The 26,608-nt window shown below is 43.8% G+C and overlaps 1 protein-coding gene across 2 annotated transcripts in view; it reads right to left on the bottom strand.

Moving 5' to 3' along the window:
• Positions 1 to 26,608, bottom strand: part of TMCC3 (transmembrane and coiled-coil domain family 3) — a 245,320-nt gene that overhangs the window by 72,047 nt on the left and 146,665 nt on the right. The window contains exon 1 of one of the 2 annotated variants that reach the window (XM_074983984.1): positions 5,048 to 5,175. The exons of the other annotated variant lie outside the window; for it this stretch is intronic. Coding sequence (XP_074840085.1) covers positions 5,048 to 5,125 — 78 coding nt within the window. The 5' untranslated portion in view covers positions 5,126 to 5,175. Of the gene's footprint in view, positions 1 to 5,047; positions 5,176 to 26,608 lie in introns of those variants that run through there. 2 annotated transcript variants of the gene reach the window in all.

Below are 26,608 nucleotides of genomic sequence, written 5' to 3'. Positions count from 1 at the left end.
TTGCACACTCACCCCCCACTATAAGCCACCAGATCTGCCCACTCACTGCAGGGATCCATCAAGCAGTAGGACCCACCAGTACTGATGGGAGGGGAGAGATAGAAAATAAGGGACAACTTGTCCATTTTTTTAAAAAAGTAGGGACACCTGCAGGAGGGCTTAAATATGTGACTGTCACTTTAAAAATGGTCCATACGTTCACCCTACTAAAGCCATTGCTTTCTTCCCATTCCCCTTGTGTTAAAAGGAGAAATGACCCTTTCTCTGTTTCTTCACTATGAAGCAACAACATCACTTGCTGCTCTGCTTCCTGCCTCCACCAACCCCTTTATCTAATGGTTAGCAGAGTCTGAGCATCTCTGCTCCTTCCTTTTCCACTTCCAGAGAATGAGCCAGAAACTATCCAGCCCACTTATCCAGGCACAACTTTCGTCCTGAGCAAGTGAGAGTGGAGATTTTACAACTTCCAGCCATATGATGTACCACAGCTATCCAATTACACAAGACTCAGGTTTTTCTAACCTTTGATATCATCACAAGTCTCTTTAGACGGGCATTTCTCTTCAAGTCTCTGCTCCTACAGTAAAGTGTCTCAGCTTGCATTGTAAAATTATTTTCTAGTCCTCAGGGCTGCAGAGAAAAGCTGCAAGTGTTTAAGCCATCTGCATGCAAATAAAAAGGACCCAACATTCTTCTAAGAAGAGAATTATTTTTGAATGCTTGGAGTTAACAATACTGAAAATTGGTCATGCTGCTTTGTTACAGCTATTACATCGATCTGGTAGACTTAAAAGACTTCTGTTAAAATTCTCAAATAAATCAAGAAACATCACAAATAATATACAACTTCTCTTCCGTCATCATGCTAAGCTATTAATGTCTTTATATTCCTGAAAGAAAAAGAAGAGTTAGGAAGTATAAAATTAATTTGCTCAACGCTATAGAGAGAAATAGACATCAGTATTGCTGGTATACGTGTAACCTGTGTGGTGAACTTACAGTGCAAAGGCCATGCTATGCTGATAGCTTATCAACAATAAAAGCTACAGTGAATGAGGTTATTTAATTTAAAACATTTCATTATGCAGAAACAATCTGAAGCACACCGTCTCTTGGCTAACAGTGCCTTTTAATGGGATGGGAGGGCTGGAAAGAAAGACTAGCATTCTATGCAGGGAAAGGAAGCAGTCTTCCTCCACAGATAAATAATCCCAGTGTTTCAAGCTGTGAAGCTCATTTATTTTGAAGCACTAAATAAATATCTTGTCTCAGTAGAAGAGAGAAAGCAGAACAACTATTTTTGCTCACAGTCAGAACCAGCAAGAGCAAATTACAACACAGTGAGAACAGCTTTGCTTTCTGCTTCCAGTCACAAATACAAAGACAACTTCACTGGCTCAAACCAAACAGCTGAACTGGTGATTTGAAATTTGTGCACAACCTAGCCTACCTATGAGCCCCAGCCATAGTTTAGTTAAACATGTATATGCACATTGTGATCACTAATGTAACAGGTGCATTCAGATAAAGATAATTTGTCTATTAAAAGGACACAAAATAATAAAACAAAACAAATCTAACTTATTACTGCACCATGAGAAAACCTGCGCAAATGAAGCTGTACATTGTGGAATCTATAGTATATAAACATATTGATCCAACCCTTTTAGAAGTAGTTTTAGCATATGGCATAATTGCTCCCTATTGGAGGAAAATCATTTGTTCTAGAGATCTTCTCTTTCAGGGAGACAAAAGAAAAAGGGAAAAAAGAAAACCCTTTGCTTGTATTTCCTAAACAATTCAGGATGGAGACACTTCTGGGATGTATACACATGAACTGTTAACACCCAAAAGCAAGTTTTCTGTTCAACTTTTGTATTTGTTTTCCAGCATTCTCAGCTAGAGTTAGTTTCTTTAGTGAATTCATCCTGAACTTCAGTTTCTACAGTCTATCAAGAGTCATTCATTTCCAGTGTCTTACTCAACACAGCAATGAAGCAATGTTTGCTTTCTAAATACCAAATAGAAAAGCTTACTAAACATTTTCCTTTAAGTTAAGAAAATAAATCTGGCTTGTGAGATTTTAAAGTAGAGAACCCAAGCTCCAGTCTGATTGAAATTTTGGCTGAGAGCATGCTTTCCAAAGCACATCTGAATTCAAACATCTTACATGCTAAACAAGCAGTCCTCTAGCCCCTTAAAGACTAACAAATTTATTAGATAAATAATGAGTTTTCACGGGTAAGACCTATGAAAGCTTATTACTGAATAAATGGATTTATTAGACTTTAAAGTGCTACAGGACCGTTTGTTTTTTGTGAGGCTCCAGAGTAACACAGCTACCCCTTTGAGAATGCTTACGCTCTCATCGGCTACGTCTACACGTGCCCCAAACTTCGAAATGGCCATGCAAATGGCCATTTCGAAGTTTACTAATGAAGCGCTGAAACGCATATTCAGCGCTTCATTAGCATGAGGGCGGCCGCAGCACTTCGAAATTGACGCGACTCGCAGCCGCGCGTCTCGTCCAGACGGGGCTCCTTTTCGAAAGGACGCCGCCTACTTCGAAGTCCCTGAATAAGGTGCGCCCGAATAAGGGGACTTCGAAGTAGGTGGCGTCCTTTCGAAAAGGAGCACTGTCTGGACGAGACGCGCGGCGGCAAGTCGCATCAATTTCGAAGTGCCGCGGCCGCCCGCATGCTAATGAAGCGCTGAATATGCGTTTCAGCGCTTCATTAGTAAACTTCGAAATGGCCATTTGCGTGGCCATTTCGAAGTTTGGGGCACGTGTAGACACGGCCATCCAGTGTTTCTTAAACTATGTTCCAAAGAACACTGGTGTTCTGTGATCAACTCACAGGTCTGCTGCGAGCATCTGACACTATTCTGATATCATACACTTATGGTTTATATTTTCTGCTATTAAAAACAGACACAATGTTACTTCTTCACTGCTGTGATACCTGACTCCATAACTTCATTTGCTTTTGCTGTGTATGCTGTTGTTTGGTTTCTTTTCCTGGTCTAACAGTGTCTTTTGAATAGGAACAGAGAGGCAGCCGCATCAGTCTGTATTCTAAAAAAACAAACCAGCAGTCCCGTAGCACTTTAAAGACTAACAAAATAATCTATTAGGTGATGAGCTTTCGTGGGACATACCCACTTCTTCAGGTCTATAGAATTTCCACTCCAGACTCAATTAGATACTACAGAGATCCAAAAAATGGCAATAAAAACTGACAAATCAAATAAGTGGAAGTGAAGGAGGGGATGAGGGTTAGGGGATATTAAGTGTCTTGCCTGAGGTAATTACGAACATGGAAGAAAGGGAGACGGTCCTTGTAATGAGGGAGGTAATTGCTGTCCCTGTTCATACCAATTACTTTTGAAGAAAATTTTCATAGGCGTTCTGCATAAAACAACTATTGTTTGGTGTTCCCTGGCCTCAAAGCGCTTAAAAAACACGGCCCTAGTAAGAACATAAGAATGCCCCTTACTGGGTCAGACCAAAGGTCCATCCAGTCCAACTTCCTGTCTGCTGACGGTGGCCAGCGCCAGGTGCCCCAGAGAGGGTGGACTGAAGACAAGGATCAAGCAACTTGTCTCCTGCCATCCATCTCCAGCCTCTGACAAACAGGCCAGGGACACCAGTGCTATCCCCTGGTTAATAGCCTTTTATGGACCTAACCTCCATGAATTTACCTAGCTCTTCTTTGAACTCTCATAAGTCCTAGCCTTCGCAGCCTCCTCTGGCAAGGAGTTCCACAGGCTGACTGTGCGCTGTGTAAAAAAGAACTTTCTTTTATTAGTTTTGTGGAAGCAAAAGACCAGAGGCCTAGCAAAAGTTTGGTCAAGCCGTAGCCTGGCCTGAAAGGAATGATGGGTGTTATGCTGAAGGTATGCTGCGATGAGATGCAGAAGCTTCTAGCATACTGATAATGTCAAGCAGCTTTTGAGATAAGCCAGACCCAGGCAGCACAAAACTTCCATTAATTAGGAGAATAAGCTTTGAAACTTATCTGTTACTAAATCATGAGACTGTTGTTTTATTTTCTTTTAAAGGTGTATATACCTGCCCAAATTTGTATTCGGGGAGACCCCTACAACTAGAGTAAACTCTGTCACTTGGTGCTCTCCCCTGCAGCTGCTTGTACGTTCTAATAAAGAGTCTCTGACAGTTCTAACCAAATGCAGAGTGAAGTTTCCTTTCTTCAAGTTTTAAAGCTGCTACCCATTGATTTCATTTGGTGTCCTCTAGTTCTTATATTATAGGAACAAGTAAATAACTTTTCTTTATTCACCCTCTCCACCCGGCTGATGATTTTATACACCTCTATCATATCCCCCCTCAGTCTCCTTTCTTCTGAGCTGAAAAGTCCCAGTCTCTTTAACCTCTCCTCATATGGGAGCCCTTCCAAACCCCTGATCACATTAGTTGCCCTTTTCTGAACCTTTTCTAATGCCATAATCTCTTTTTTGAGGTGAGGAGGCCACATCTGTGGGCAGTATTCAAGATGAGGGCGCACCACAGCTTTATAAAGGGGCAACAGAATATTGTCTTATTTTCTATCCCTTTTTTAATTACTCCTAACATCCCATTGGCTGTTTTGACTGCCGCTGCACGCAGCGTGGATGTTTTCAGAGACCTAGCCAGGAGTCCATCCAGAGATGGGGTGGAGGGGGTGTGCTACATCCCATAACAGCCCCGCAAGTGGTCTCTCAACTGGCTGCCCCCAGGTAAGGGAAACATAGCGCAGCGCCTGGCGCCGGCCGCGGCGCTCACTCAGGCGGAGGAGCAGAACAAGGCGCTGTTACCTGCGCAGGGGAAGTGGCAGGCGCGGGCTGTGAACTGAAGCGCTCCCCGCGCTACAAGCCGCGACAGCGCAGACCGGCCCAGCCGCCGAGGAAGGCGGCGACGGCGGGGGCAGACCCCGGCCGTGGCGCGCCCCGTCAGCCCCGAGCCCGAAGGGGAGCGCAGCTGTTTCCAGCCCGGCCCGCTAGGGGAGCGCCCACGGCTGCCGGCGGCTGCGGGGCCGGAGGGACCTACCCGCGTCCTGGCGCGCTGGTGCCGCTCCGGGTCGGAGTAAGTCCTGTCCACGGCCAGGCCGGTGTCGCTCCCGGGCATGGTGCCCCGAGCAGCCCGAGAGCCGGCAGCGGCCCCCGGCCTCGCCCTCTCGCCGCCTGGCCCGGCTCCGGCTGCCGCCGGTGCGCGAGTGACAGACACGCCCGGCAGCTGCGCCTGTTCCCCCGCCCAGCGGGGCCGCTCCCTGCCCCGGGCGCTGCCCCGCCTCGGCGAGAAGGGCAGAGGCGCGTGGAAGGAAGGAGACAGTCCCAGGGGCCCCTGTAGCCTGTTCCACGCCCGGCGCACCAGGGGGGCCCTGGCCCTCCCTGGGCTCCCGGCTACAGGGGAGGCTCTCCGCACGCGCAGCCGGCCTGGAGAGGCCCCACGCCTGCCCTTGGCTTGTCTTTAAGCGGTGCGTCCCCGCGGCGCTCCTGGGGGAGCCGCACGGGCGGGCAGGAGGTGTGCTAGGTGAGCCACCCGCCCCGCAGGCGCTGCAGCTTCAGTGTAGACAGGGCCAGACCAAAGGCAGGTAGGGTCCCGCCAGCACAGGTACTCTGCCAGCCAGCCAGCCAGGTGAACTCTCCTGCCCCGCCCTCTACCGCACGGGTGAGCAAAGTGGGAGATGGGCCCCTGTGGGGGAGGGGGTGAAATTTCCCAAGGGGGAACAGCACAAGTGGCTGCTGGGCCTCAGGCGCAGCCATCTGGTTAAAAATGTTGCAATATGTTACTGATTTTATGTATGTTTTCTCCCGTTTACAGTAAACCCTCAATTTAACAGACCTCCATTTAACAGACACTGTCTGCCAGCGGTCCTCCTCTCTCCCGCAGTAAATGCCAGCAACTGAACAGAGCTCTGGAGCTGGAGGAGCAGTCGCTGTGGTTGGGGCTGGAGGAGCTGCCTCCATTGGAGCCACCATGCGCTTCCAGTCCTGCAGATTCAGGCTTTCGGCATTAGCAGACACCCCTTCCCCCAAAAGCCCATTAAATCAAGGGCTTGCTGTATATACCAATGAACAGTTTTTACATTCTACATACATATTTTCTTACCGCTGCTGAAAAGTTTCGCCTTTTTTTTCTTTATATGAACATAACCAAAATTTCCATGGGTTTGGTTTGCATTAGACAGATTGTGGGGGAGCTATGAATTGCATGGACGAATAGTGGGGCCCAACCTAAAAAGTTTGCATGCCCCAGCCTACAGCACAAGTTAGGTCAACTTGGCCTTGTTGCTCATGGCTGTGGATTTTTCACGCCATCAGTCAGGACAGACCAGGCTTCATTGCTGCAAATGGTATCCTGTTGGGAGAGCTGGCAACTCTACTGAGAGAGGTAATTCTGCTGACCTAATTTCCTAGTATAGACCAGGCCTAAGTATCCCTCAGTGTAGGGTATGCTCACATTAGAAACTCTGCAGCTGCTGCACTGCAGTATAATTAGACAGTCTGGAAAAAAAAATGTGAAGAGCAACAAGCAAAAGAATCGAAAACTAACAGCACATTCTGTAATTGCACCAGAAGCAGGAAGTTTGCCAAAGAATTAGTAGGATCACTGGATGACCAAGCTGCTAAACGAGTACTTGAGGAAGCTACAGAGATGAAGTACTTGCAGAGAAGCCACATTCTTTGCATCAGTCTTCACTGCAGAGAAAGTGAGGACATGGCTTTACATCCAGAAAAACCACCCAGTCAGGGTCAATCTTCTAGAGTTCGATTTCACGTGTCTGGTAAAGATGCATAAAATCAGTCTCCCTGGGGTCAACAGTCAACCTTTGTACTCTTCACTATTGCGAGGCCTGAAGGGAGGTCAACAGGAGGAATGCTCCCATTGACCTTCTTTAGTTAGGACAGTCAGATAAGTTGGTTTTCGATCTGTTGATTGTAGCTACGCAACTGCCATAGCTAGAATTGCATGTCTGAAATCAATTTATTTCCCTAGTACAGATTAGCCCTGAGAGAGATTTCCACACTTGCACCATTCTTTTTAAGTGACATATCTGATGTTCCATCCCAAACTGAGGTGTCAATAGAAGAGGTTTTTAGAATAAATAGATCAGTAATATGTCACAAGGACCAGATAATTCCAAAGACTTCAGATGGAAGTAAAATATCAAATTGCAGAATTATCAACTGTGGTATGTAACCTGTCACTTAAACTAAGCACCAGAGGACTAGTGGATAGGTAATGTGATAAATTGGCTGATGTTATGAGTCAGCTGATGTTATGGTCATATGATTCTTTGAATTATAAAATATAAAATGAAAGGGAAATGTGTCATAAGACATTCACTTTCCATATATCAGATCTCTTATTTTGTCACATGACTCTGCTTATATTTCCAGCAGATAATTTCAGTGGGAAATTCATTACGTGTGGATTGACAGAAGGATATGCCCAATGTCTCCATTTAAAAAGGTCATGTATTATTTTTACCTAACAGTTTCCTCCACAAAAAAAGGAAGATTAAGATGTTTATTTTCAGTCTTGTCCATAACTCTCACTATTATCACTTGTGTTGCAAATGTTTGCATACCTTTCCAACCTTACAACATAGCAGAATGTGATCTGTTTCACTAAGAGCTATAGCAACCTCTTTAAAAAGCAGTTATTTGCTGAGAACTGACTGTAAAATATGTAATATGGGGTTCTGAGTTTCTTGCCTTGCAACAAATTTCAAGCCAGATGCTCTCATTTTATATGACCAAATACAAGAGTGAGAACTGTTAGGATCAAGGAAATTAAATAGCTCCAAAATTTCTGTGGGCCAAGTCCTCTTAAACTCCACTATGAAAGGTCTGGGGCTTCCTTGCCAGTGTCAAGCCTGGATAAAGGAGAAGCATTGGTCAGATGAGTGACGATGCGTTGATCATGAAATAACAATATGAATAAAATCTGGTGCCAGTACAACTAAATGATGCTGGCTTGGACATCACCCGGATAAACAGGGCCTGCGACACTAATCAAGCAATCAGGGTTGGGTTGATAAGTTGGCCACTGAAAGAAAATTACAACTAACACACGTTATCAATTGGAACATGGATTGTCTGAACACTGTGGGTGACTGGAAAATTAGAGCTGCTTCAGCAGGAGATGAAGAGATACCGATGCAATATACTTGGACTGGCGGAGACGTGTTGAATGGCATTGGGAGAGAGATGTGGTTGTGAAGTCATTTGGTCAGGGAATGAAACGAAGCATGAGGCAGGAGTCGGATTCCTTCTCAGCAAAATAGCTAGAGGAGCATTGTTAGGATACAAACCGGTGACCGCAAGAATGATGGTAGCGAGATTTGAAGCAAAATCATTCAACATTTTGGTCATTCAAGTGTATGTACCCACGTCGGACAGTATGGAGGAAGAGATTGAGCTATTCTATAAAGACTTGACAAAGACGCTGGGGTAGATACCGAAGAGAGATGTGTTGACTATCAGAGGAGATTGGAATGCAAAGGTTGCAACCGATAACGAAGGTTGGGAGCAAGTCATGGAAAGGTTTGTATAGGGAGAAAAACAAATGAGGCAAGAAACTACTAGAGTTTGCTGCAGAGCATGAAATGGTGATCTGCAACACAAGATTCCAACAAAAGGAGTGTAGGACGTGGACATGGCAATGAAATGATGGGAAGTTCAAGAACACGATAGATATGATTTTGATAAGATGATGATGGGTAAGATCAGTACAGCAATGCTGAACTTTCCAAGGAGCAGGTATAGACTCAAACCATAGTCTAGTGATAGCAAATATTGCGATATAATTCAAGAGAAAGTGTAAGACACAGATTAAGAAGAGAAGAGACATGGCGAGGCTATGTGGGGAAGAAATAGGAAGTGTGTACAGAGTAGTGCTTGAAGAGAAGATTAGGATTACCTGGTAGGTAAGGTCTCATGGGAAGTAAAACTGAGGGGAAAAACAGCTGAGGAAAGTTGGCAATTTTTCAAAGGGACATTAGTAAGGGCCCAAAAGCAAGCTATCCCACTGTGTAGGAAAGATAGAAAATATTGCAAAAGTCCGCCTTGGTTTAACCAGGAGATCTTGCATGATCTCAAAATAAAAAAGGAATCATATAAAAAATGGAAACAAGGACAAATCACAAAGGATGACTATAGGCAAACAACACAAGAATGCAGGAACAAGATTAGAAAGGCTAAGGCACAAAATGAGCTCAAACTAGCTACAGGCATAAAGGGAAACAAGGCGGCTTTTTATAAATATATTAGAAACAAGAGGAAGACTAGGGAGAGGGTAGGGCCATTGCTCAGTGAGGAGGAAGAAACAGTAACAGGGAACTTGGAAATGGCAGAGATGCTTAATGACTCCTTTGTTTTGGTCTTTGCTGAGAAGTCTGACGAAGGAATGCCTAACATAGTGAATGCTAGTGGGAAAGGGGTAGGGCTAGAAGTCGAAATAAAAAAAAGAACAAGTTAAAAATCACTTAGAAAAATTAGATGTCTGCAAGTCACCAGGGCCTGATGAAATGCACCCTAGAATTCTCAAGGAGCTGATAGAGGAGGTATCTGAGCCTTTAGCTATCATTTTTGGAAAATCATGGGAGACAGGAGAGATTCCAGAAGACTGGAAAAGGGCAAATATAGTGCCCATCTATAAAAAGGGGAATAAGAATAACCCAGGAAACTACAGGCCAGTCAGGTTAACTTCTGTGCCAGGAAAGATGAAGGAGCAGGTAATTTAAGAAATCATGTGCAAGCACTTGGAAGACAGTAAGGTGATAGGGAACAGCTGGCATGGATTTGAAAAGGACAAATCACGTCAAACCAATCCGATAGCTTTCTTTGATAGGATAACAAGCCTTGCGGATAGGGGAGAAGCTGTGGATGTGGTATACCTAGACTTTAGTAAAGCATTTGATACGGTTTTGCATGATACTCTCATCAATAAACTAGGCAAATACAACTTAGATGAGGCTACTATAAGGTGGGTTCATAACTGGCTGGATAACCACACTCAGAGAGTAGTTCTTAACGGTTCTCAATCCTGCTGGAAAAGTATAACAAGTGGGGTTCTGCAGGGGTCTGTTTTAGGACCGGTTCTGTTCAATATCTTCATCAACGATTTAGATATTGGCATAGAAAGTACACTTAAGTTTGCAGATGATACAAAGCTGGGAGGGGTTGCAACTGCTTTGGAAGACAGGGTCATAATTCAAAATGATCTAGATAAATTGGAGAAATGGACTGAGGTAAACAGGATGAAGTTTAATACGGACAAATGCAAAGTGCTCCACTTGGGAAGGAACAGTCAGCGTCACACATACAGAATGGGGAGAGACTGTCTAGGAATGACTGCAGCAGAAAGGGATCTATGGGTTATAGTGGACCACAAGCTAAAGATGAGTCAGTGTCATGCTGTTGCAAAGAAAGCAAACATGATTCTGGGATGCATTAATGGGTGTGTTGTGACCAAGACACGAGAAGTCATTCTTCTGCTCTACTCTGTGCTGGTTAGGCCTCAGTTGGAGTATTGTGTCCAGTTCTGGGCACCGAAGTTCAAAAAAGATGTGGAGAAATTAGAGAGGGTCCAGAAAAGAGTGACAAGAATGATTAAAGGTCTAGAGAACATGAACTATGAAGAAAGTCTGAAAGAATTGGGCTTGTTTAGTTTGGAAAAGAGAAGATTGAGGGGGGACATGATAGCGGTTTTCAAGTATCTAAAAGGGTACCATAAGGAGGAGGGAGAAAACCTGTTCTTCTTGGCCTCTGAGGATAGAACAAGAGGCAATGGACTTAAACTGCAGCAAGGGCAGTTTAGGTTGGACATTAAGAAAAAGTTCCTAACTGTCAGGGTGGTCAAACAGTGGAATAAATTACCAAGGGAGGTTGTGGAATCTCCATCTCTGGAGATATTTAAGAACAGGTTAGATAAATGTCTATCAGGGATGGTTTAGACAGTACTTGGTCCTGCCATGAGGGTAGGGGGCTGGACTCAACGGCCTCTTGAGGTCCCTTCCAGTCCTAGTATTCTATGATTCTATAAATGCAGCCACAGAGGAACACCTAGGTAAGAGGGTTGAAGGGATAGCCACGGTGAAAGAAGATGCAACTGAGCAGACATTTCTGGAAGAAGAGAAGATCAATAAGAAGTGGATTACTCAGGAGACATTGAAGTTGGACCAAGAGAAGAGAGCTTTGAAGATCAGAAGGGATGTTTCCGAGAGGGCTGAACAGCAATATAGGGCGAAATGCAATGAGGTAAGGAAAGCAGCCAGAAAGGATAAGGCAAAATGGTTAGAGGAGCAGTGCGAAGATATAGAGAGGTATTACGGCGAAAGTCAGACCAGAGAGGTGTATAAGATAATTAGGAATATTAATGTGGCAGCTGAAGCAGATGGCGATCAAAGAGGAGAACAAGGAGGTGCTCATGAACAAGGAGAAGATTGTGCAGCAATGAACGAGATATTGCAACGATCTACACAAACCACAGTTGGACCCGACTGTCTCAGAGAGACTGACTGACGAACTGAAAGAGATATTTTCACTGAGCATCAAGAGTGAGACCGACATTTCAAAGGAGGAAGTAGAAAGAACAGTGAAACAACTAAAGAACAACAAAAACCCTGGAAATAAGATCACGGGAGAGATGATCAAATACAGTGGATGATATAGTTATCATTGAGGAAGATGAGGAGAAGCTAGCAAAACCAGTGCAGGTGCAAATTGAGGAAGGAAAGTGGTACAGGCTGATTATGAACATCGATAAAACAAAAACAATGGTATTTGGAGATCATTGTAGATGGGATTGACCTAGAGAATGTAGAGCAGTTCACATATCTGAGGAGCAACATAACATATGATCTAGACTAAGAAGGAAATAGCACTAGAATAGCAAAAGCAAGAGCAAGTTTGAAGGTGATGGATAAGATCTGGAAAAGCAAAGTGATTAGCTTGGAAGTGAAGCTGACTGGCTTGAAAACGTGTATTCAGCAGCATAGATGTGAGACATAACAAAAGATTCAAAGAGAAGAATATTGGCATTAAAGAGGAGTTATTATTGAAAGATATTGAGAACAGGATGGATGCAGAAGGTTACCAATGAGGAATTATATAGGAATTATATAGGAAGAAACAGCTGAAAGAGAACCTACTGCAGAAGGTTATACAACGGAAGATACAGCTATTCAGGCATATTTGCAGAATGAACGACGAACCCTGGTATTCAGCATAATGGACGGTTCAAATAGGAGAGGCAGACCCCAAAGAGAATGGGTAGATGATAGAGTAGATTGGTGTGGAGCTAGCCTACGGAAACAAAGCCATTCCACACTGGATAGGGAAAGATGGAAGGAAATACTGAGAGAGGCATCAGACACCAACAGGTGCTGAGCCCATGGTTTTTGATGAAGTCCTCTTACATTCTTAGTTAAAAGTATCTCCTTAATGCTTTAGTGAAAGGATGGTGACTCTTCCATCTTTTGTGTTGACTAAAATAGAATTTAATAACTAGCAAGAAACAGAATTAAGCAAATGAGTGAGAAGAAAAATATCTAATTGTTACCACTGTTTTTCCATACTTTAAAGAATTTCATTAAAGACTATTTGATCTCCTGTCCTACAAACACTTTGTTTTTTAGGTATAAATAATGAAGGTGCGGCTCCATAATGACAAATGGGAGAGTTCCTCTGTACTTATATCAATTTATTATCACCATGGAAGCATGTGTGAAATTGGTTATCGACGCAGAACTCTTCCTCATAACTCACTGTAATGGTGTCCTCTAGAGTATGTGGCTTTGAAAATAAAGGAAGATAAATCAAAAGAATAATGTTAATCTCCATTTTACAAAAGCTAAAGTATTGCAGGGGACAAGCACAAGGCCACACAAAGAACATAACAAATCCAGGAACAGAACTCAAGTTCTCCTGCGAGAGAGCTCCCAGGCCTTAATTCTAACACCATATTTCAAGGAAGAGAAGGCCATTGTGAAGAAGTTAAATCAAATCTTTGAATCAGTCTACACTGCAAAGATTGAGAGGGGATTCCCCCACTTGAACTGTTCTTCTTAAGTGAGAAATCTGAGGAATTGTCCCACATATAGAGGAGATTTTGAAACAAATGGATAAACTAAACAGTAATAAGTCTCCAGGACCAGATGGGATTTATCCAAGAGTCCTGAAGAAACTAACATATAAAATTGCAGAACTACCAGCTGGGGCATGTAATGCAGTGTTTCTCAAATGTAGCCACCAGGGCTGCCTGTGGTCACGAAGGGTTTGCCTGTGGCCATGACAGCCTCTGAGGAGCAATAGAGAGGGGAGGAACCAACAGAGCCCTCCCCTCCCCTGTTGCTCCTGTATGCACCTCTGGCACCACCTCTGGGGACCCATGGACCACAATGCTGGAGGATCAGATGGCCAATGAAGTCCTGGAGGGTGGCAGGGCTTTCGGTTCCAACCCAGGGGCTGTAGATAGGGTTACCCTCAGCACTTTCTTTGTGCCAGTACTTGCTGGTACTGAGAACCACCAATTTGGCAGCCCCAGCTGCAGGACTGACTGGGGAGGGGTCAGGGAGCTGGCTGAATACCATCTCCACTTTTTTTAACCACCCCCACAAAAAAAAAAGCACTGGTTATCATATAAAAAAGAGGACACCCCCGAGAAGGAGTGTATCTGTATCAGCATCTACCAACTCACAGTCTTAGTGCACTTCCTCTTAGGGATGTCCTCTTTTTTGAAAGGTCAATTATGTTAACCCTAGCTGTAGAACTCTCCATCCCTTAGCCCCCACTGCCTCCCCTAGCTCCCTCATTGCCCTGGACCTCATTGCCTCCCCTGCTGCCATCCAATGCTAGTTTGTGCCAGGGCTAATAGCACAAACTTACTAGCTATCAAGTGTGCTGGGAAAAGTGTTATCAGTTATTAAACATACAGGTATCAATTTTAAGAGCAAACTTACTAGCTATTAGTAAATATAATGCAATGTTTTGGATGTAAATATGTGCATATTTATTTTTTCTGAAGTTAAGTATTTTAGGAAAAAGAATTAGAGTGCTCATCAGCAACATTCTGAGGCTACCAAAAATTTGTCATGTGAACCCTGATGGTTATCATTTAAATCAGCTTCTCTGCCATCCGACTAGAGGGTAGCCACTGTGATGCTGATTTTTAAAAAGGCTCCAGGGACAATCACAAACCAGTAAACATAGCTTCAATGACAGCTAAACTGGTTGAAATGATAATAAAGAACACAATTATCAGACACATAGATGGAGTCAATCTGTTAGGGAAAGGTCAGCATGGCTTTTGTAAAGAGAAATTATCCTCACTAATCTATTACAGTTCTTTGAGGGGGGTCAACAAGCATATGCACAAAGGTGAGCCAATGCATACAGTGTACCTGGCCTTTCAAAAAACATTTGACAAGGTCCCTCAGCAAAGGCTCTTAAGTTAAGTACAAAGTCAATGGATAAGAGGGAAAACCTGCTCATGAATCAACAGCTGGTTAAAAGATAGGAAATAGAGGAAAGAATTAACTGTTTTGTCTGTGGAAAGAAGAAAATAATCTGTACTGGGACCTGTCTTCCTCAGCATATTAATAAATGATCCAGAAAAGAGAATTAAAGTGAAGTGGCAAAGTTTGCAGATGATATGAAATTACTCAAGACAACTAAATTCAAAATAGACCTCAAAGTAACCAAAAAAAAAAAACCTCACAGAACTGGCAAAAAATGGTAGAAAAAATTCAGTATTGATAAATGGAAAGTTATGCACACGGGAGCATATAGGCCCAACCACACATACAAAAACAATAGGGTAAAAATGTGCTGCTACTACTCATGAAAGAAAACATCCACTCAGTGAGCAGCAGTGGTCCAAAATGCTAACAATGTTAGGAACCACTAGGAAAGGGACAGCTAAGAGGACAATGACTAGCATACCCGCACCTTGAATACTGGATGCAGTTCTGGCTACTCTGTGACAGGGTACTGTCACAGAAGCCCCCCTAGGATGTTCCCTGGTGTGTTGATCAGGACCTGACACCTCCTTTCTAGGGCTCTCCATCACCATGCCCTACTGAGCCAGACCCTCTGGTCTCCCCCAGCCTACGCACAGAATTGGAGTTACCACCCCCAGCCAGAGCAGTGCAAACACTGATTAACCACAGCTCAGGGAAAGAGCAGTTCTAGGACACAGCACCTAGGAAATCAACCCCCTTAAGGGATCAAAACCCCAAATAAATCTGCCTCTCTTGGTGCAAGAGTTCTGCACAGGGAAGGCTCATTAGGTAAACCCTCTTTATCCATGAAAGGAGATATGCACAGTGGTAGCCCCCCACAGGCAATAACAGTTTACACTGGGCTTGATTATAAAGAAAAGAGTTAAGCAAAACAGTAGGGCCGTTTCTACACAGGCCACTTCCTTCGGAAGTAGCATGCTAATACACAGAGCAAAATATGCTAATAAGGCACGGATGCAAATTCCCCATGCCTCATTAGCATAACATCACATGATTTAGAGTCCAGAAGACCATTCTTCTGGACTGCAAAATGCCATGTAGAAGCACGGCCCTGGGGGGAGCTTCTGGAAGGAAGTCCTCCTTCCGGAAGTCCCTTCTCAAAAATTTTCAGGAAGTAGGGGCCTCTGGAAGGGGCCGCACTTCTACACAGCGTTTTGGACTCCGGAAGAAGAACGGTCTTCCGGACTCCAAATCAGGTGATGTTATGCTCATGAGACACAGGGAATTTGCATCTGCGCCTCATTAGCATCTTTTGCTCCATGTATTAGCATGCCACTTCCGAAGGAAGTGGCCTGTGTACAGACGGTCTAGGATTTAAGTGATTATAAGAAAACAGGCAAATCAAAGTGAGTTACCAAATTAAAGAAAATAAAACAAGCTGCTAGTTCTATTCCACTTGTGATTTTTTTACCTTAAACATCTGTGTTTTTATCAGGGGCAAGATACAAATCAGAAAAGATCCTATCCTGGCCTGGGTCTCCAGTAAGCTGTAAAGCAATTCTATTTCTTCTTAGGGCATGTCAGGCAATTTCCAAGGCAGGCTGAAAACCAAGATGGAGGAAGCTAAAGGCCCTCTTTATACCTATCCCCATGGAAGAAATTCCATTGTTCTCTTTGTGTAAAAGTATAATTCATGAAGAAGACTATAACATGAATGCCTAAAAACAACAGGGACAGAAGATTCAATCAGCCATTGCCTACTTGCTGGTCTGAATGTAGACAGCAAAATTCTCTGGATGTGGATTGGCTGCTAGATCTATGCAACTTTCTAGCATAGTCAGTTAAGTAGTGCTGGCCCCTGACAAGCCATACTCTCACAATAAGGTAGACAGACCTGCTGTTGAGCTCTTCACAGAGACAGACATTTGGAACACAAAGATGTAGTGAATCTTAAGATACAAAAATGATATATGCACAAAAAACAGGATTTACATATCCAGCAGACTATATCATTGAAAAATATAGGTTACAAGAGATGTTTTGTCCAAAGCATCTCTGAATTGTGCATATTTATATTCATAACCTATTTTCCATAAAGCTTGGGGAAGTGTCTGTCAAACACTCCATCTCAAACACAATACACTACAATTGGACAAGGTGCACAGTTTGGCAACAAAACTGATGAGGGTTATGAAGATAATTCATTATGAGGAGAGGTTAAAAAGGATGGAACTACTCAGCTTTAAAAAGCGAGGACTACAGTGGGATACGACAGAGATCTATAAAATTATCAGTGGTGTGGAGAAAGCAAATACAGAACTGTTATTTACCTCTTCTCAACACATGAACTAGTGGGGTCTCCCAATGAAGTTAACAGACAGCAGGTTTAAAACAAATATGAGGAAATAGTTCTTCACGCAATGCACGGTCAACTGTAGAATTCGTTGCCAGAGGATGTTGTGAAGGCCAGAACTATAACTGTGTTAAAAACCAAATTGGGTAAGTATAATAGCAAACAGGTCCATCAATAGGTATTAGTCAATATGCCAGGTATGGAAACCTACACCTCAAATTTCCAGAAGCTGGGACTCGATAACAGAGGATGGATCGCTCCCTTTGAAGCATCTGACACCAGCCACTGTCAGAAGACAGGATGCCGGGATAAATGAACTATTGATCTGACAATGCTTACATTTTAAAACAGGTGTGCTGCTGTAGCCCTTTAGTGTAGGCACTCAATACGGCAACACCTTATCAATGTAGTTAATCCACTTCCCCAAGAGGCAGTATCTAGCTCAACGGACAAATTCTTCCATCAGCTTAATGGCGTCTACACCAGGAGTTAGATTAGCTTAATTACATTGCTCAGTAATGGGGATTTTTCACACTTGAGTGATGTCACTAGGTCTATGCAACTTTCTAGCATAGGACAGCCCACAGTTGTTCTTGCTTTAGGAGACGGTCTTCCCACAGAGTTGGAAAAGCCCTTTCTCTCAGCATAGGTTGCTACTATAATATGGATGTATGCTTGTATGTCTCTGGCACCAGAGTTATCCTGGTGTAGTCTCCATATCATAGACTTACCCTATCTCTTGGTCAGCCACTGTTTTTGTGTTTGGTGTCTCCTCTGAAAAACAGTACTGTGTGATAGTTTCTCCTGTGATCACAAGTGGGCTAAAGTAAGAACCCCACATTCCTGTGTTGTCAGCTCTCACTATATTTGGAATTCTTCTGAAATCTCCAGCTCCTCAAGGCAAGACATTATGGAACACTTTCAGCTTTCAGTAAAATAACATACAAAAAGCAGTATATTTCAAGCCTAGTGACACGTCGGGGTAGCACACCTCGTCCACAAGTGTTTTCAATACCCCATTTGAAGAATACATTTAAACTAACAACTTAATAAAAAGAGCAATGTAGAAATAAAAGCATTCTGTAGAGTTACTCATATTACAGGAGACATTTAAAATTTCACCCTCCCCAATCCCCTGCCACCCAAGCGGAATGATGAAACAGCTCAGGAACCCAGTTCTGCTTCAACTTACACTAGTGTAAACCTGGAGTTGTTTCAGATCCACTCTGTAGTAACAAGAGCAGGATTTCAACCATGGCTGATGGGTAAACCCACAGCTCAGAGAGGTTAGCCACCCCCCGGTTCCACCGTCCCTCTATCCAAGGCCCTGCTCCTTCCTTGCCCCATAGAGCCCAGCCCACTGCTGGCTCTTCCCAAGTCCTATTCCCCCATATGGCCCCTGCCCTATACTAGTGCTCCCCCCTCGTCCCCTGCCAGTTACCCTGGTCTTGAAGCTCCAGGCAGCCTGGCTGCAGCCTGCCTCAGCCCCAGAGCCCTGGAGAACTAGGCAGCATAGCCCCAGCCTCCCTAAGCTACATCTGCTGCTGGCTCAGTCTCCCAGCCATGATGACACTCTGCCCCCCAACCCCTGCAGATGAGCCACAAGCCTCAGCACTGGAAGGCAAGAGTGGCCCCAGCACTAGGACGGCAGGTGACACAGCAGCCTCTGGCATGAGAGCAGCAGGCAGGAGGGGGCCCAGACTTCAGTAGAGCATGGGCAGGACCACATGAGGCAGTTTGGGAAGGCAAAGCTTTCCCCTGCCTATGACACCCGCATCCCATGATGTCACCTATTACATTCAGATCTCGTGAAATGCGTGTAAATGCACTTCTTAGCACTGGCATCACACCACCTTTGTTCTCAAGCTTCAGGGAACAACACCCCGTCTGGCTTGTGTACATACCCACCTATTTACATTTGCATGCCCTGGAGTGATTTATTGTCCATTTTAAAAGATTCCCATCATATATTTTGTTTGTTCATCCTTATGTTCAGCAGCATTGTTTATGAAACAGCATTTGCTGCAGAGGGTTAATTATGTGACACAAGAGCCTAGTTAGTTTTCATGTAGTAAAAGACTAGGAAGTATTCAGAATTGCTCATAAAAAAAGTGAGCTAGAACTCACTCCTTTGGTAGGTTTTACTTCTCTTAGGCTGGGTCTACACTTGCCCCCCAACATCAAAGGGGGCATGGTAATCAGGGCAACAGGAGAGTACTAATGAAGGGCTGCGGTGAATACGCAGCACTTCATTAGGCTAATTCTCCCCTGTGGCAATTTTGAAGTGTCAAACTTTGAAGTGCATGTTCACCACAGCACTTCATTAGTAACATCCTGTCACCGTGATTAACATGCCCCATTTGGAGTTGGGGGCAAGCGTAGACAAGCCCTTACTCTAACAATTACATTTTTTTAGTTATCACCAAATATAGAGCCAAATCTGGTAGTCAGTGGGTCTACTAGTGTAAAGGGAGCACAATTTGCACCACAGATTTATTCATGTAAGCAAAATCATATAGTATAGCTGTACATAAGTGCTCATCTGCCATTCTACCCAACAGCCTTTATTTAGCTGTAAGATAAAGGCAGTAGTTGACGTTGGAAAGCTTTGGGCAGATGCTTTAAAATGAGGGCTGGGTTTCTTCAGGTCCTCAACATACATATAGCAGTAGGACAGTCCACTTGAATATAAATCTGTATCAGCTTCACAAGCTGATAAGCACCTTAGACATGGGCTCCAGATTCACTGAAAGTCTAGCAGTTTTGTTTTTAGTACTATCTTTGCTCCATGTAAACCTTTTAAAGTTTTAGAAAACTGTATGTACAGTTAAAAACAACAAGAAGTCCTGTGGCATCTGACAAAGCAGGTCTTTGCCCACGAAAGCTTATGCTCCAAAATACAGAAGTGCCTTGATTTACAGGAGGGTTCCGTTCCCACGCACCCTTGCCCAACTCAAATTTCGCTTAAGTTGGGGGCAGCTTTTTCCCCAATGGAACGCACGTTCTGCAGCTGAGGAAGCAGCACGAGCACCTGGTGCTCCTTTATGAAAGGTAAGTCCTGGGGTTGGGGCAGCTGGGGAGGATTAAGCCTGGTGGTGCGTTGGGGCCATGGGAGAAGGGCAGGGAGGTTAAGCCTAGGGTGGGTTAGGGCTGCAGGCAGGCAGGGGATGGAGTTGAGCCAGGGATGCTTGCAGGGGAGTTGAAGGATTCATTATCCAAAATATTTGCAGGAGTGTGGTCGGTTCACAGCTCTTTGGGTCATGGACTGTTCTGTGTTTGCACAGCACCAAACACAATGGAGTCCTGTTCCATGACTGGGGCCCCTAAGCACTAGGGTAATACAAATCAATATAATATTTATTAATAATGGGACAATAAAGAATGGAAGAAGCATTAATTCCCAGATTTCCATAGCAACGTCCACAGTGGCACGTTCTGAAGCAGACTATTCAATTTATGGAATAAAGAATGGAGCTTACACATTCCCTACTCCCCTTTGTTTCCTCAGAAACTTGTTTGACCTTATACCTGTTCCAAATTCAGCTGAGCAAAGTGTGTGGGAGATAAGTAGTTGGAGAAGGGACACAGAAAGCTTCAGGTGCTGGACTATGTACTAACATAGGACTTGTTATACATCAATACTGTAGCTAAGTGAATCATGTAGCTGAAATTGAACTTAGATCTACTTTCTGCAGTATCTTCCCCCACAGTAAGTCAACAGCTGATGGTCTCTCTGACTCCACTTATGCTTCTCATTCTGGTGGAGCACCAGAGTCAATGGGAGAGCCCTTGGTACTTATACTAGACACGATAAACCAACCCCCACTGGATCTATCACTGCCCATCATCCAACAGGTAGTGAAGACATGCCCTAATGCTTCTCTTTCTTCTTTCTCCCTCACCTACTCTCACATATGTACCACTGCATCCTCCACAGATGGTAGCATAAATACAGGGAGTCCATTATCCTAAAATATATTCACAGTACATTTAATTTTTCTTGGCTGAACACAGACAAAAAACCCCATCCAATTACCACACCTCTGCTTTGTGCAATGCCCCTTCCCCACCCCTGAAGTAGAGATACAGCTCTTTCATACAGCAGTTAAGTGAACACAGAAATTTCCATAGCCCCAAGAAATATTACCGCTGCATTATTCTCAAAACCACACTTCATGTCTCAATTTGTATATTCCTAATCAGTGTAAATGTACGCATCCATTTTTGCCCTGATATTGGCCACGTCACTTAAAGACTATGAACTGGGATTAGAAGTGGCATATATAGTACTGGGGAATAATAGATAAATTCTTTTATCTTCCTGTAGTTTTCACCAACTACTTTATAAAATGCCATTGTAAGGTTTGTTTATGAAAAAATGTGAAATCATTGTAGCCATCTCTCATGTCATTTTTAAAGGTCAAATTTTTCATACGCATACACTGACAGACTTCGTGTTCTCAAAGATACACTCTAATTCCATTATTTTCCAATGTTCTCCTTTGTCAATACAGTACTGGCACTATCCACATCCACAGTTCATAACTCCTGACACTTCAACTGCTTTTCTTGACTATGCAAGAAATGACCTTTAAAAAGTAAGTGAATTGGGAATAGGGGTAGGATTTACAAATGCCATGCAGTATGTTGGGAGAAATTAAAGGGATATTAAAGGCACATAGACAGAGACCTTCAATCTATATTTCTACACATAGGAGGACAGATTTTCAGACCCAGCTCCGGCTGCTTTGTGTTGCCTTTGAAGCACAAAGTAGCTGGAGCAGCAGCAGGAGATTCTCCCTAACAAATTGGAATCCTTACTTCACATAACTGGGGGGCCTGGTGACCCAGTGGATGGGGGACGAACTGGGAATCAGACTGCTTCTGTTTGCACCTCTTCTGTTGATCTACTGTTTGACTTTGGGGCAAATCATTCCCTCTCTCTGTTTTCATTACCCCATCTGGAAAGTGGGGACCATGCCACCCTCTTTGTGACAACCTTTGGAATCAATGGATGAAAAGTGCTACTGTATGAAGTATTTATTTGTTGGCAGAAAAATATTACACACAGCGTCCAGCCTTTATATAGCACTGGCAGAGGCACTGGAAGGCAGAGACCTCCTCTCCTCCCACAATGGGAACTTTTGTTCTCTACACAGATTACTGAGTATTCATATGAATTTCAACATGCGCTCAAAAGCCTTTCCCAAAAGGTCACGAGTTCTAGCAACCATCTCCAGCAGAAAGTGCATGTGAAAGAGTCTATCAACACCTATTTAAGGCCTGGTCTACACTATGGGTCAAAGTCAATTCCAGATCTAGCCACACTATTTGCATAGCTGGAATCAACATATCAGGATTGACTTCTTCCCTGGTGTAACTCAGGGATCTTCAGGCGTGCGCCGATGTCCTTCACTCCATGTGTCAACCTGGAGTACCAGGGTCAATGGCTGAGCCCAGAAAGGTCGATCTTGCTGTGTCTTCATACACACGGCAAAATCAATCCTTAGAAGATCGATCATGGCATGCCAAACCCCGCCTCCTGCCCCCCCGTAAGCATAGACATACCCCTAGTCAAACACGTAATGGGACTCAGCAGAATGGTATAGAACAATAAGAGACAAGATGGGTGAAATAATACATTGTATTGGCCCAACTTCTGTTGGTGAGATAAACTTAAGCTCTTCCTCAGGTTTGGAAATGGTACTCAGAGTATCACAGTTAAACACAAGACAGAATAGATAATTTAGCATCAGTAGCTAGCTCACAGTGACCATTTAAGGTGAAATGGCCCATTAATATCCCCTTTATCAAAGGATGAAAAGGAGGCGGAGATCCTACTGGTTTACAGATTATGGTAACAAGCCCATACACCCAGTGATCCAGGATCATGCTGGTTTAGGAGCATTCCCAATTCTGATTAACAGGGCACAGTCCAGCTGCCATGAAACCAGGTTGAAGTTTAATAATCTCTTTGCTGCTTTGGTATGTTGATGCTGATAAACATTCAGCTATTTCAAATTAAACCTTTTATCTATTTTCCTTTCAGACTTTTTTTTTTTTTTTGATTAAAGCTCTCTTGCTCTGTTTTCCAATTACCAAAGCTATTTTTGTGCATACCAGTGTCTGAACCTTCAGTGCTTATAGTCTATCTGACATGGTGGTAAATTCACACAACTGAACTGCGCCTATCTCCCGTTTAGGTGTCTGGTGCTGTGAGAAGATACAGAAGAAGGTAAGAGAACCCATCCACTGCCACACATGCCACCTCTTATCCCCTGTGTGTAAAGTATCACAGTTTCAGTCCATTTAGCAAAATGGACATAACACCTTTGAATTGACGAAGCTGAGTCCGAGCTACTGAAGGCATTATACCTGAACAGCAGCACACCTCTGCACACACCCCATCACTGAAAGGTTGTGGCATTAGAGCCATGCTAACGTAGAATGCTCACAATTTAGGCTATGGTTGGCCAAACACTTAGGCTTGGTCTAGGGCCGTCCCTAGGAGAATGGAGGGCCCATGACAAATCAGCTCCCACTCTGAATCAGTGGCTGGGCTGGTGGTATGGCTCCTGCCTGGTACTAGACCACCCGCTGTTGATGGCCATTGCTCATGCCCACCATGAGGCTATTGTTGGCTATAGCACCCCAGTGGCTGAGGACTCCAGTTGGGGCAGGGGCTCCTCACACTGAAACACAGGCAGCTGAGCCAGACGCTGTCTCCACTAACTGCAGTAAGATGGCAGTCCCCATGGAAATGACAGATTCATCTTTCAGAACCAATGTCATCAATTCATGGTGCCCCTCTCCTCCCGCCTCACCCCCGCCCCCGACAGTACAGGGCCCAGAGCAGTCCCCCTGATTCACCCAACCGAAGGGATGGCTTGGGGCTGGTCTACACTATGGCGTTAGGTCGATGTGAGACTGACTGTTTAAGCATCTATACCAGGTGTCAGCAACCTTTCCAAGGCGGAGAGCCAAAATTTGATCTTTTGACATCTACATATGGTCCGAGTGCTGGTGATACTTTTAACCTACTTACAACGGCTTCATTAATAACTAAGCTAAGATGCAGAGCTTTACCGTTTAGGCGGTGGTTGGTAGCATTAGCTGTGCTTTTGTCAATCCACAGGCAGCATGGCTTTGAACAAGCTCCTGACTGCATGGGAGAGGAGAGGCGGCGCTGAGCTCCCATCTCCTGTGCTGACGAATATCGCATCGTGTGCCACTCTTGGCACATGTGCTGGGGGGTTGCTGACTCCTGTTCTATATTACAGTGCTCCTGGCTCTGATTTAACTCGCTCACAAGAGTGGGCCAATAGTTGTACATCTGCGAGAAGTACAATGCTTAGATTCATGTAGTTAGGTCAAAGCAGTGGCTGTGTAGACACTGAGTAGTTGGCATTATCTGTTGATGCCTTTGACAGTCCAATCCCCCCAGTCCCACAAGGGGTTGACAGCCAAAGCCCTGCTAGCCCACAAAGGGCTATCAGCTGTAGTGCTGTCGCACTGAGCAGTGACCTACAGCACCCCACTTAAGTCAGTGCAAGTACTCCTGGTGAGGACATGCACTGCCAACAGAAGGTGCACAATGTGGACACAAACAGCTGATTTAGTTACTGGAGTAGCTCTAGGTCAACCTAACTCAAATAGACTTCTACATTGTAGACATCCCCTTCAGCACATGCTTAACTTTACACAAAAAATGTTCATAAGACTGGTGGCTTTGACTATAAATTTGTCTAATCAGGGAATGTCACATTTATTTGCCTGTAAATGACCATGACACTGCAGAAATAATATAATGCTAAATGTTGGACACCAATTACTTCCATAGCAATAGACAATGTTGCCAAACTCAGTGCTAGGCCTTCTTTGCAGATCAGTCAGAAGATGACACTAGCTTGGGAGGGGACAGAGAACTTACTGGCAGCATAAAGGAGCCTGAATCTCCTCTCACTGAGTGAGGCACAGCGGATTCAACCCCTCTGGCTCCAGTGGAGTAACTCCTGATTTGATTGTCGTAAGTGACGGGAGAATAAGACCCAAGTTTCTTCAGTACTAACAGAGGGAACACTCATTGTACAGGTTTTTTTTTCCCTAAGTTTAGTTCATTCTAGTACGAAAACTCCCCTTTAACATTACATGAACAGAGTGCTATGTTAAGTAGGTAAGCTAGCATCGTAATAAGCTGTTCAATGAGCCATTAAATAAACCTGCCGAATAGCCCATTTAAAATCAGTATATTCAAAACAGGACATTTCTACTCGCCCTTGAGCAATTGCAACTCTTAACCAGCCAATACTCAGACACGTGACCAATGCTCCTGATCGCTTTTTCCATCCATGGGCGGAATACATTTTTTACGAGCACCAAGGCATGTGCGGATGTGCAGTACCAGGAGAAACACATGCTGCCAGGTGCGGGTGTTCTTCTAATCAGCTGAGTGGAACCTGAATCTCCCCTGGAGACCACCCAATCGCTCAGCTTACAGGGAGCACTGATCTGAAACAATAACCGTTAATAAGAGAGAGGCCAACATGCAAATTCATTTACATTTTAACCTGTATAAAGTTTTCAGCAACCTGACTTTCCTGACTTTTTAAAGCTAGTACACTGCAACAGTAACAAAAAGCAGCAGCAGTCTGTGCAGGTATAAGTAAATTTGTCTCTCAAATGAAGGGGAGCCATGTTTATTGTGAATCCAGAGTACAGTTTTCTTTACAGCTAATTTGACTAAATAAATAATATGGTTAAATTCTGCTTTCAACAAACCTGTGTAAATACAGAGTAGTTACATTGAAATTTGAAGAGTTACTCCAGATTTGTCTCTGTAAATGAGGTGTACAAATCTGACTTTTGCTTCCAAACAAACTATTGATTCCTCATGGGACAATTAATTCTTGCTGCATTGACAAAATGGAAAACAATACAAAAGCCCAGTCCTGCCTGTTTTCTGCAATACTCTAATAATTCCAAATGCATATTTCAGGTAAAAAGCCTAAGTAAAAGTTCAATGCAAATATAATGTTAATTTGAGCAACAGAATTGGAGAAAAATAGAAGGAACACTGGCCAACTCTGCATTATTTTTGTATTTAATAAGATGCTTTCTGTGGGTCTTTGCAGGTCTGTTTATTATATTAAATTCATTTTACTTTCATGTACATGGAAATGTCTATGGATGCAGCCCCCTCTAATGTCACTGAAAGTTTTCCTAATGACTTATTCCTGCATAATAAGGTCAGGGTCTCACTCTATGGCTACGGTTCCAGTAGCAGATTTTGCTGATAAAACCCTGGTTTTGTCAACAAAACTGGTGGAATGTCCACACACAAAATGTATTTTGTTAATAAAACTCAGCACTTCTGCTGGCAGTGTTCTGCCTCTCAGCCATGAGGCAAAACACTGCTGTTGACAGATTCTGTCAACAAAAAAGCTGTCTGGGCGTGCTATGGGGGGCGCTTCTCTCAACAGACAGGGCATCCAGAACAATAGGCAGCCCTGTCTGCTGTGCTTCGAGTTCCTGTTTTGTCAAGAGAGCAGCTGGGCAGTCTGGCTGCTCTGTTGACAGAACAGAGCACTCTTCCAAATGGCTTTTGTGTGTGACCATGCTCTGTCAACAGAAGATTTCTCAGCAAATCTCTTCTGAAGGTGACTTCTGTCAACAGGTAGCTGTAGTGTAACCATGGCCCATGTTTCTCTGTACATTTAAAGACCTAGTTCCATAATACTTACAAACATGCATAGTTTAATGCATGATTACTCTTCTAAGACTACTCCGG

The sequence above is a fragment of the Carettochelys insculpta genome, chromosome 1, assembly GCF_033958435.1.
Source record: "Carettochelys insculpta isolate YL-2023 chromosome 1, ASM3395843v1, whole genome shotgun sequence".
Lineage (NCBI taxonomy): Eukaryota > Metazoa > Chordata > Testudines > Carettochelyidae > Carettochelys > Carettochelys insculpta.
This window is presented reverse-complemented; position numbering and strand designations above follow the sequence as displayed.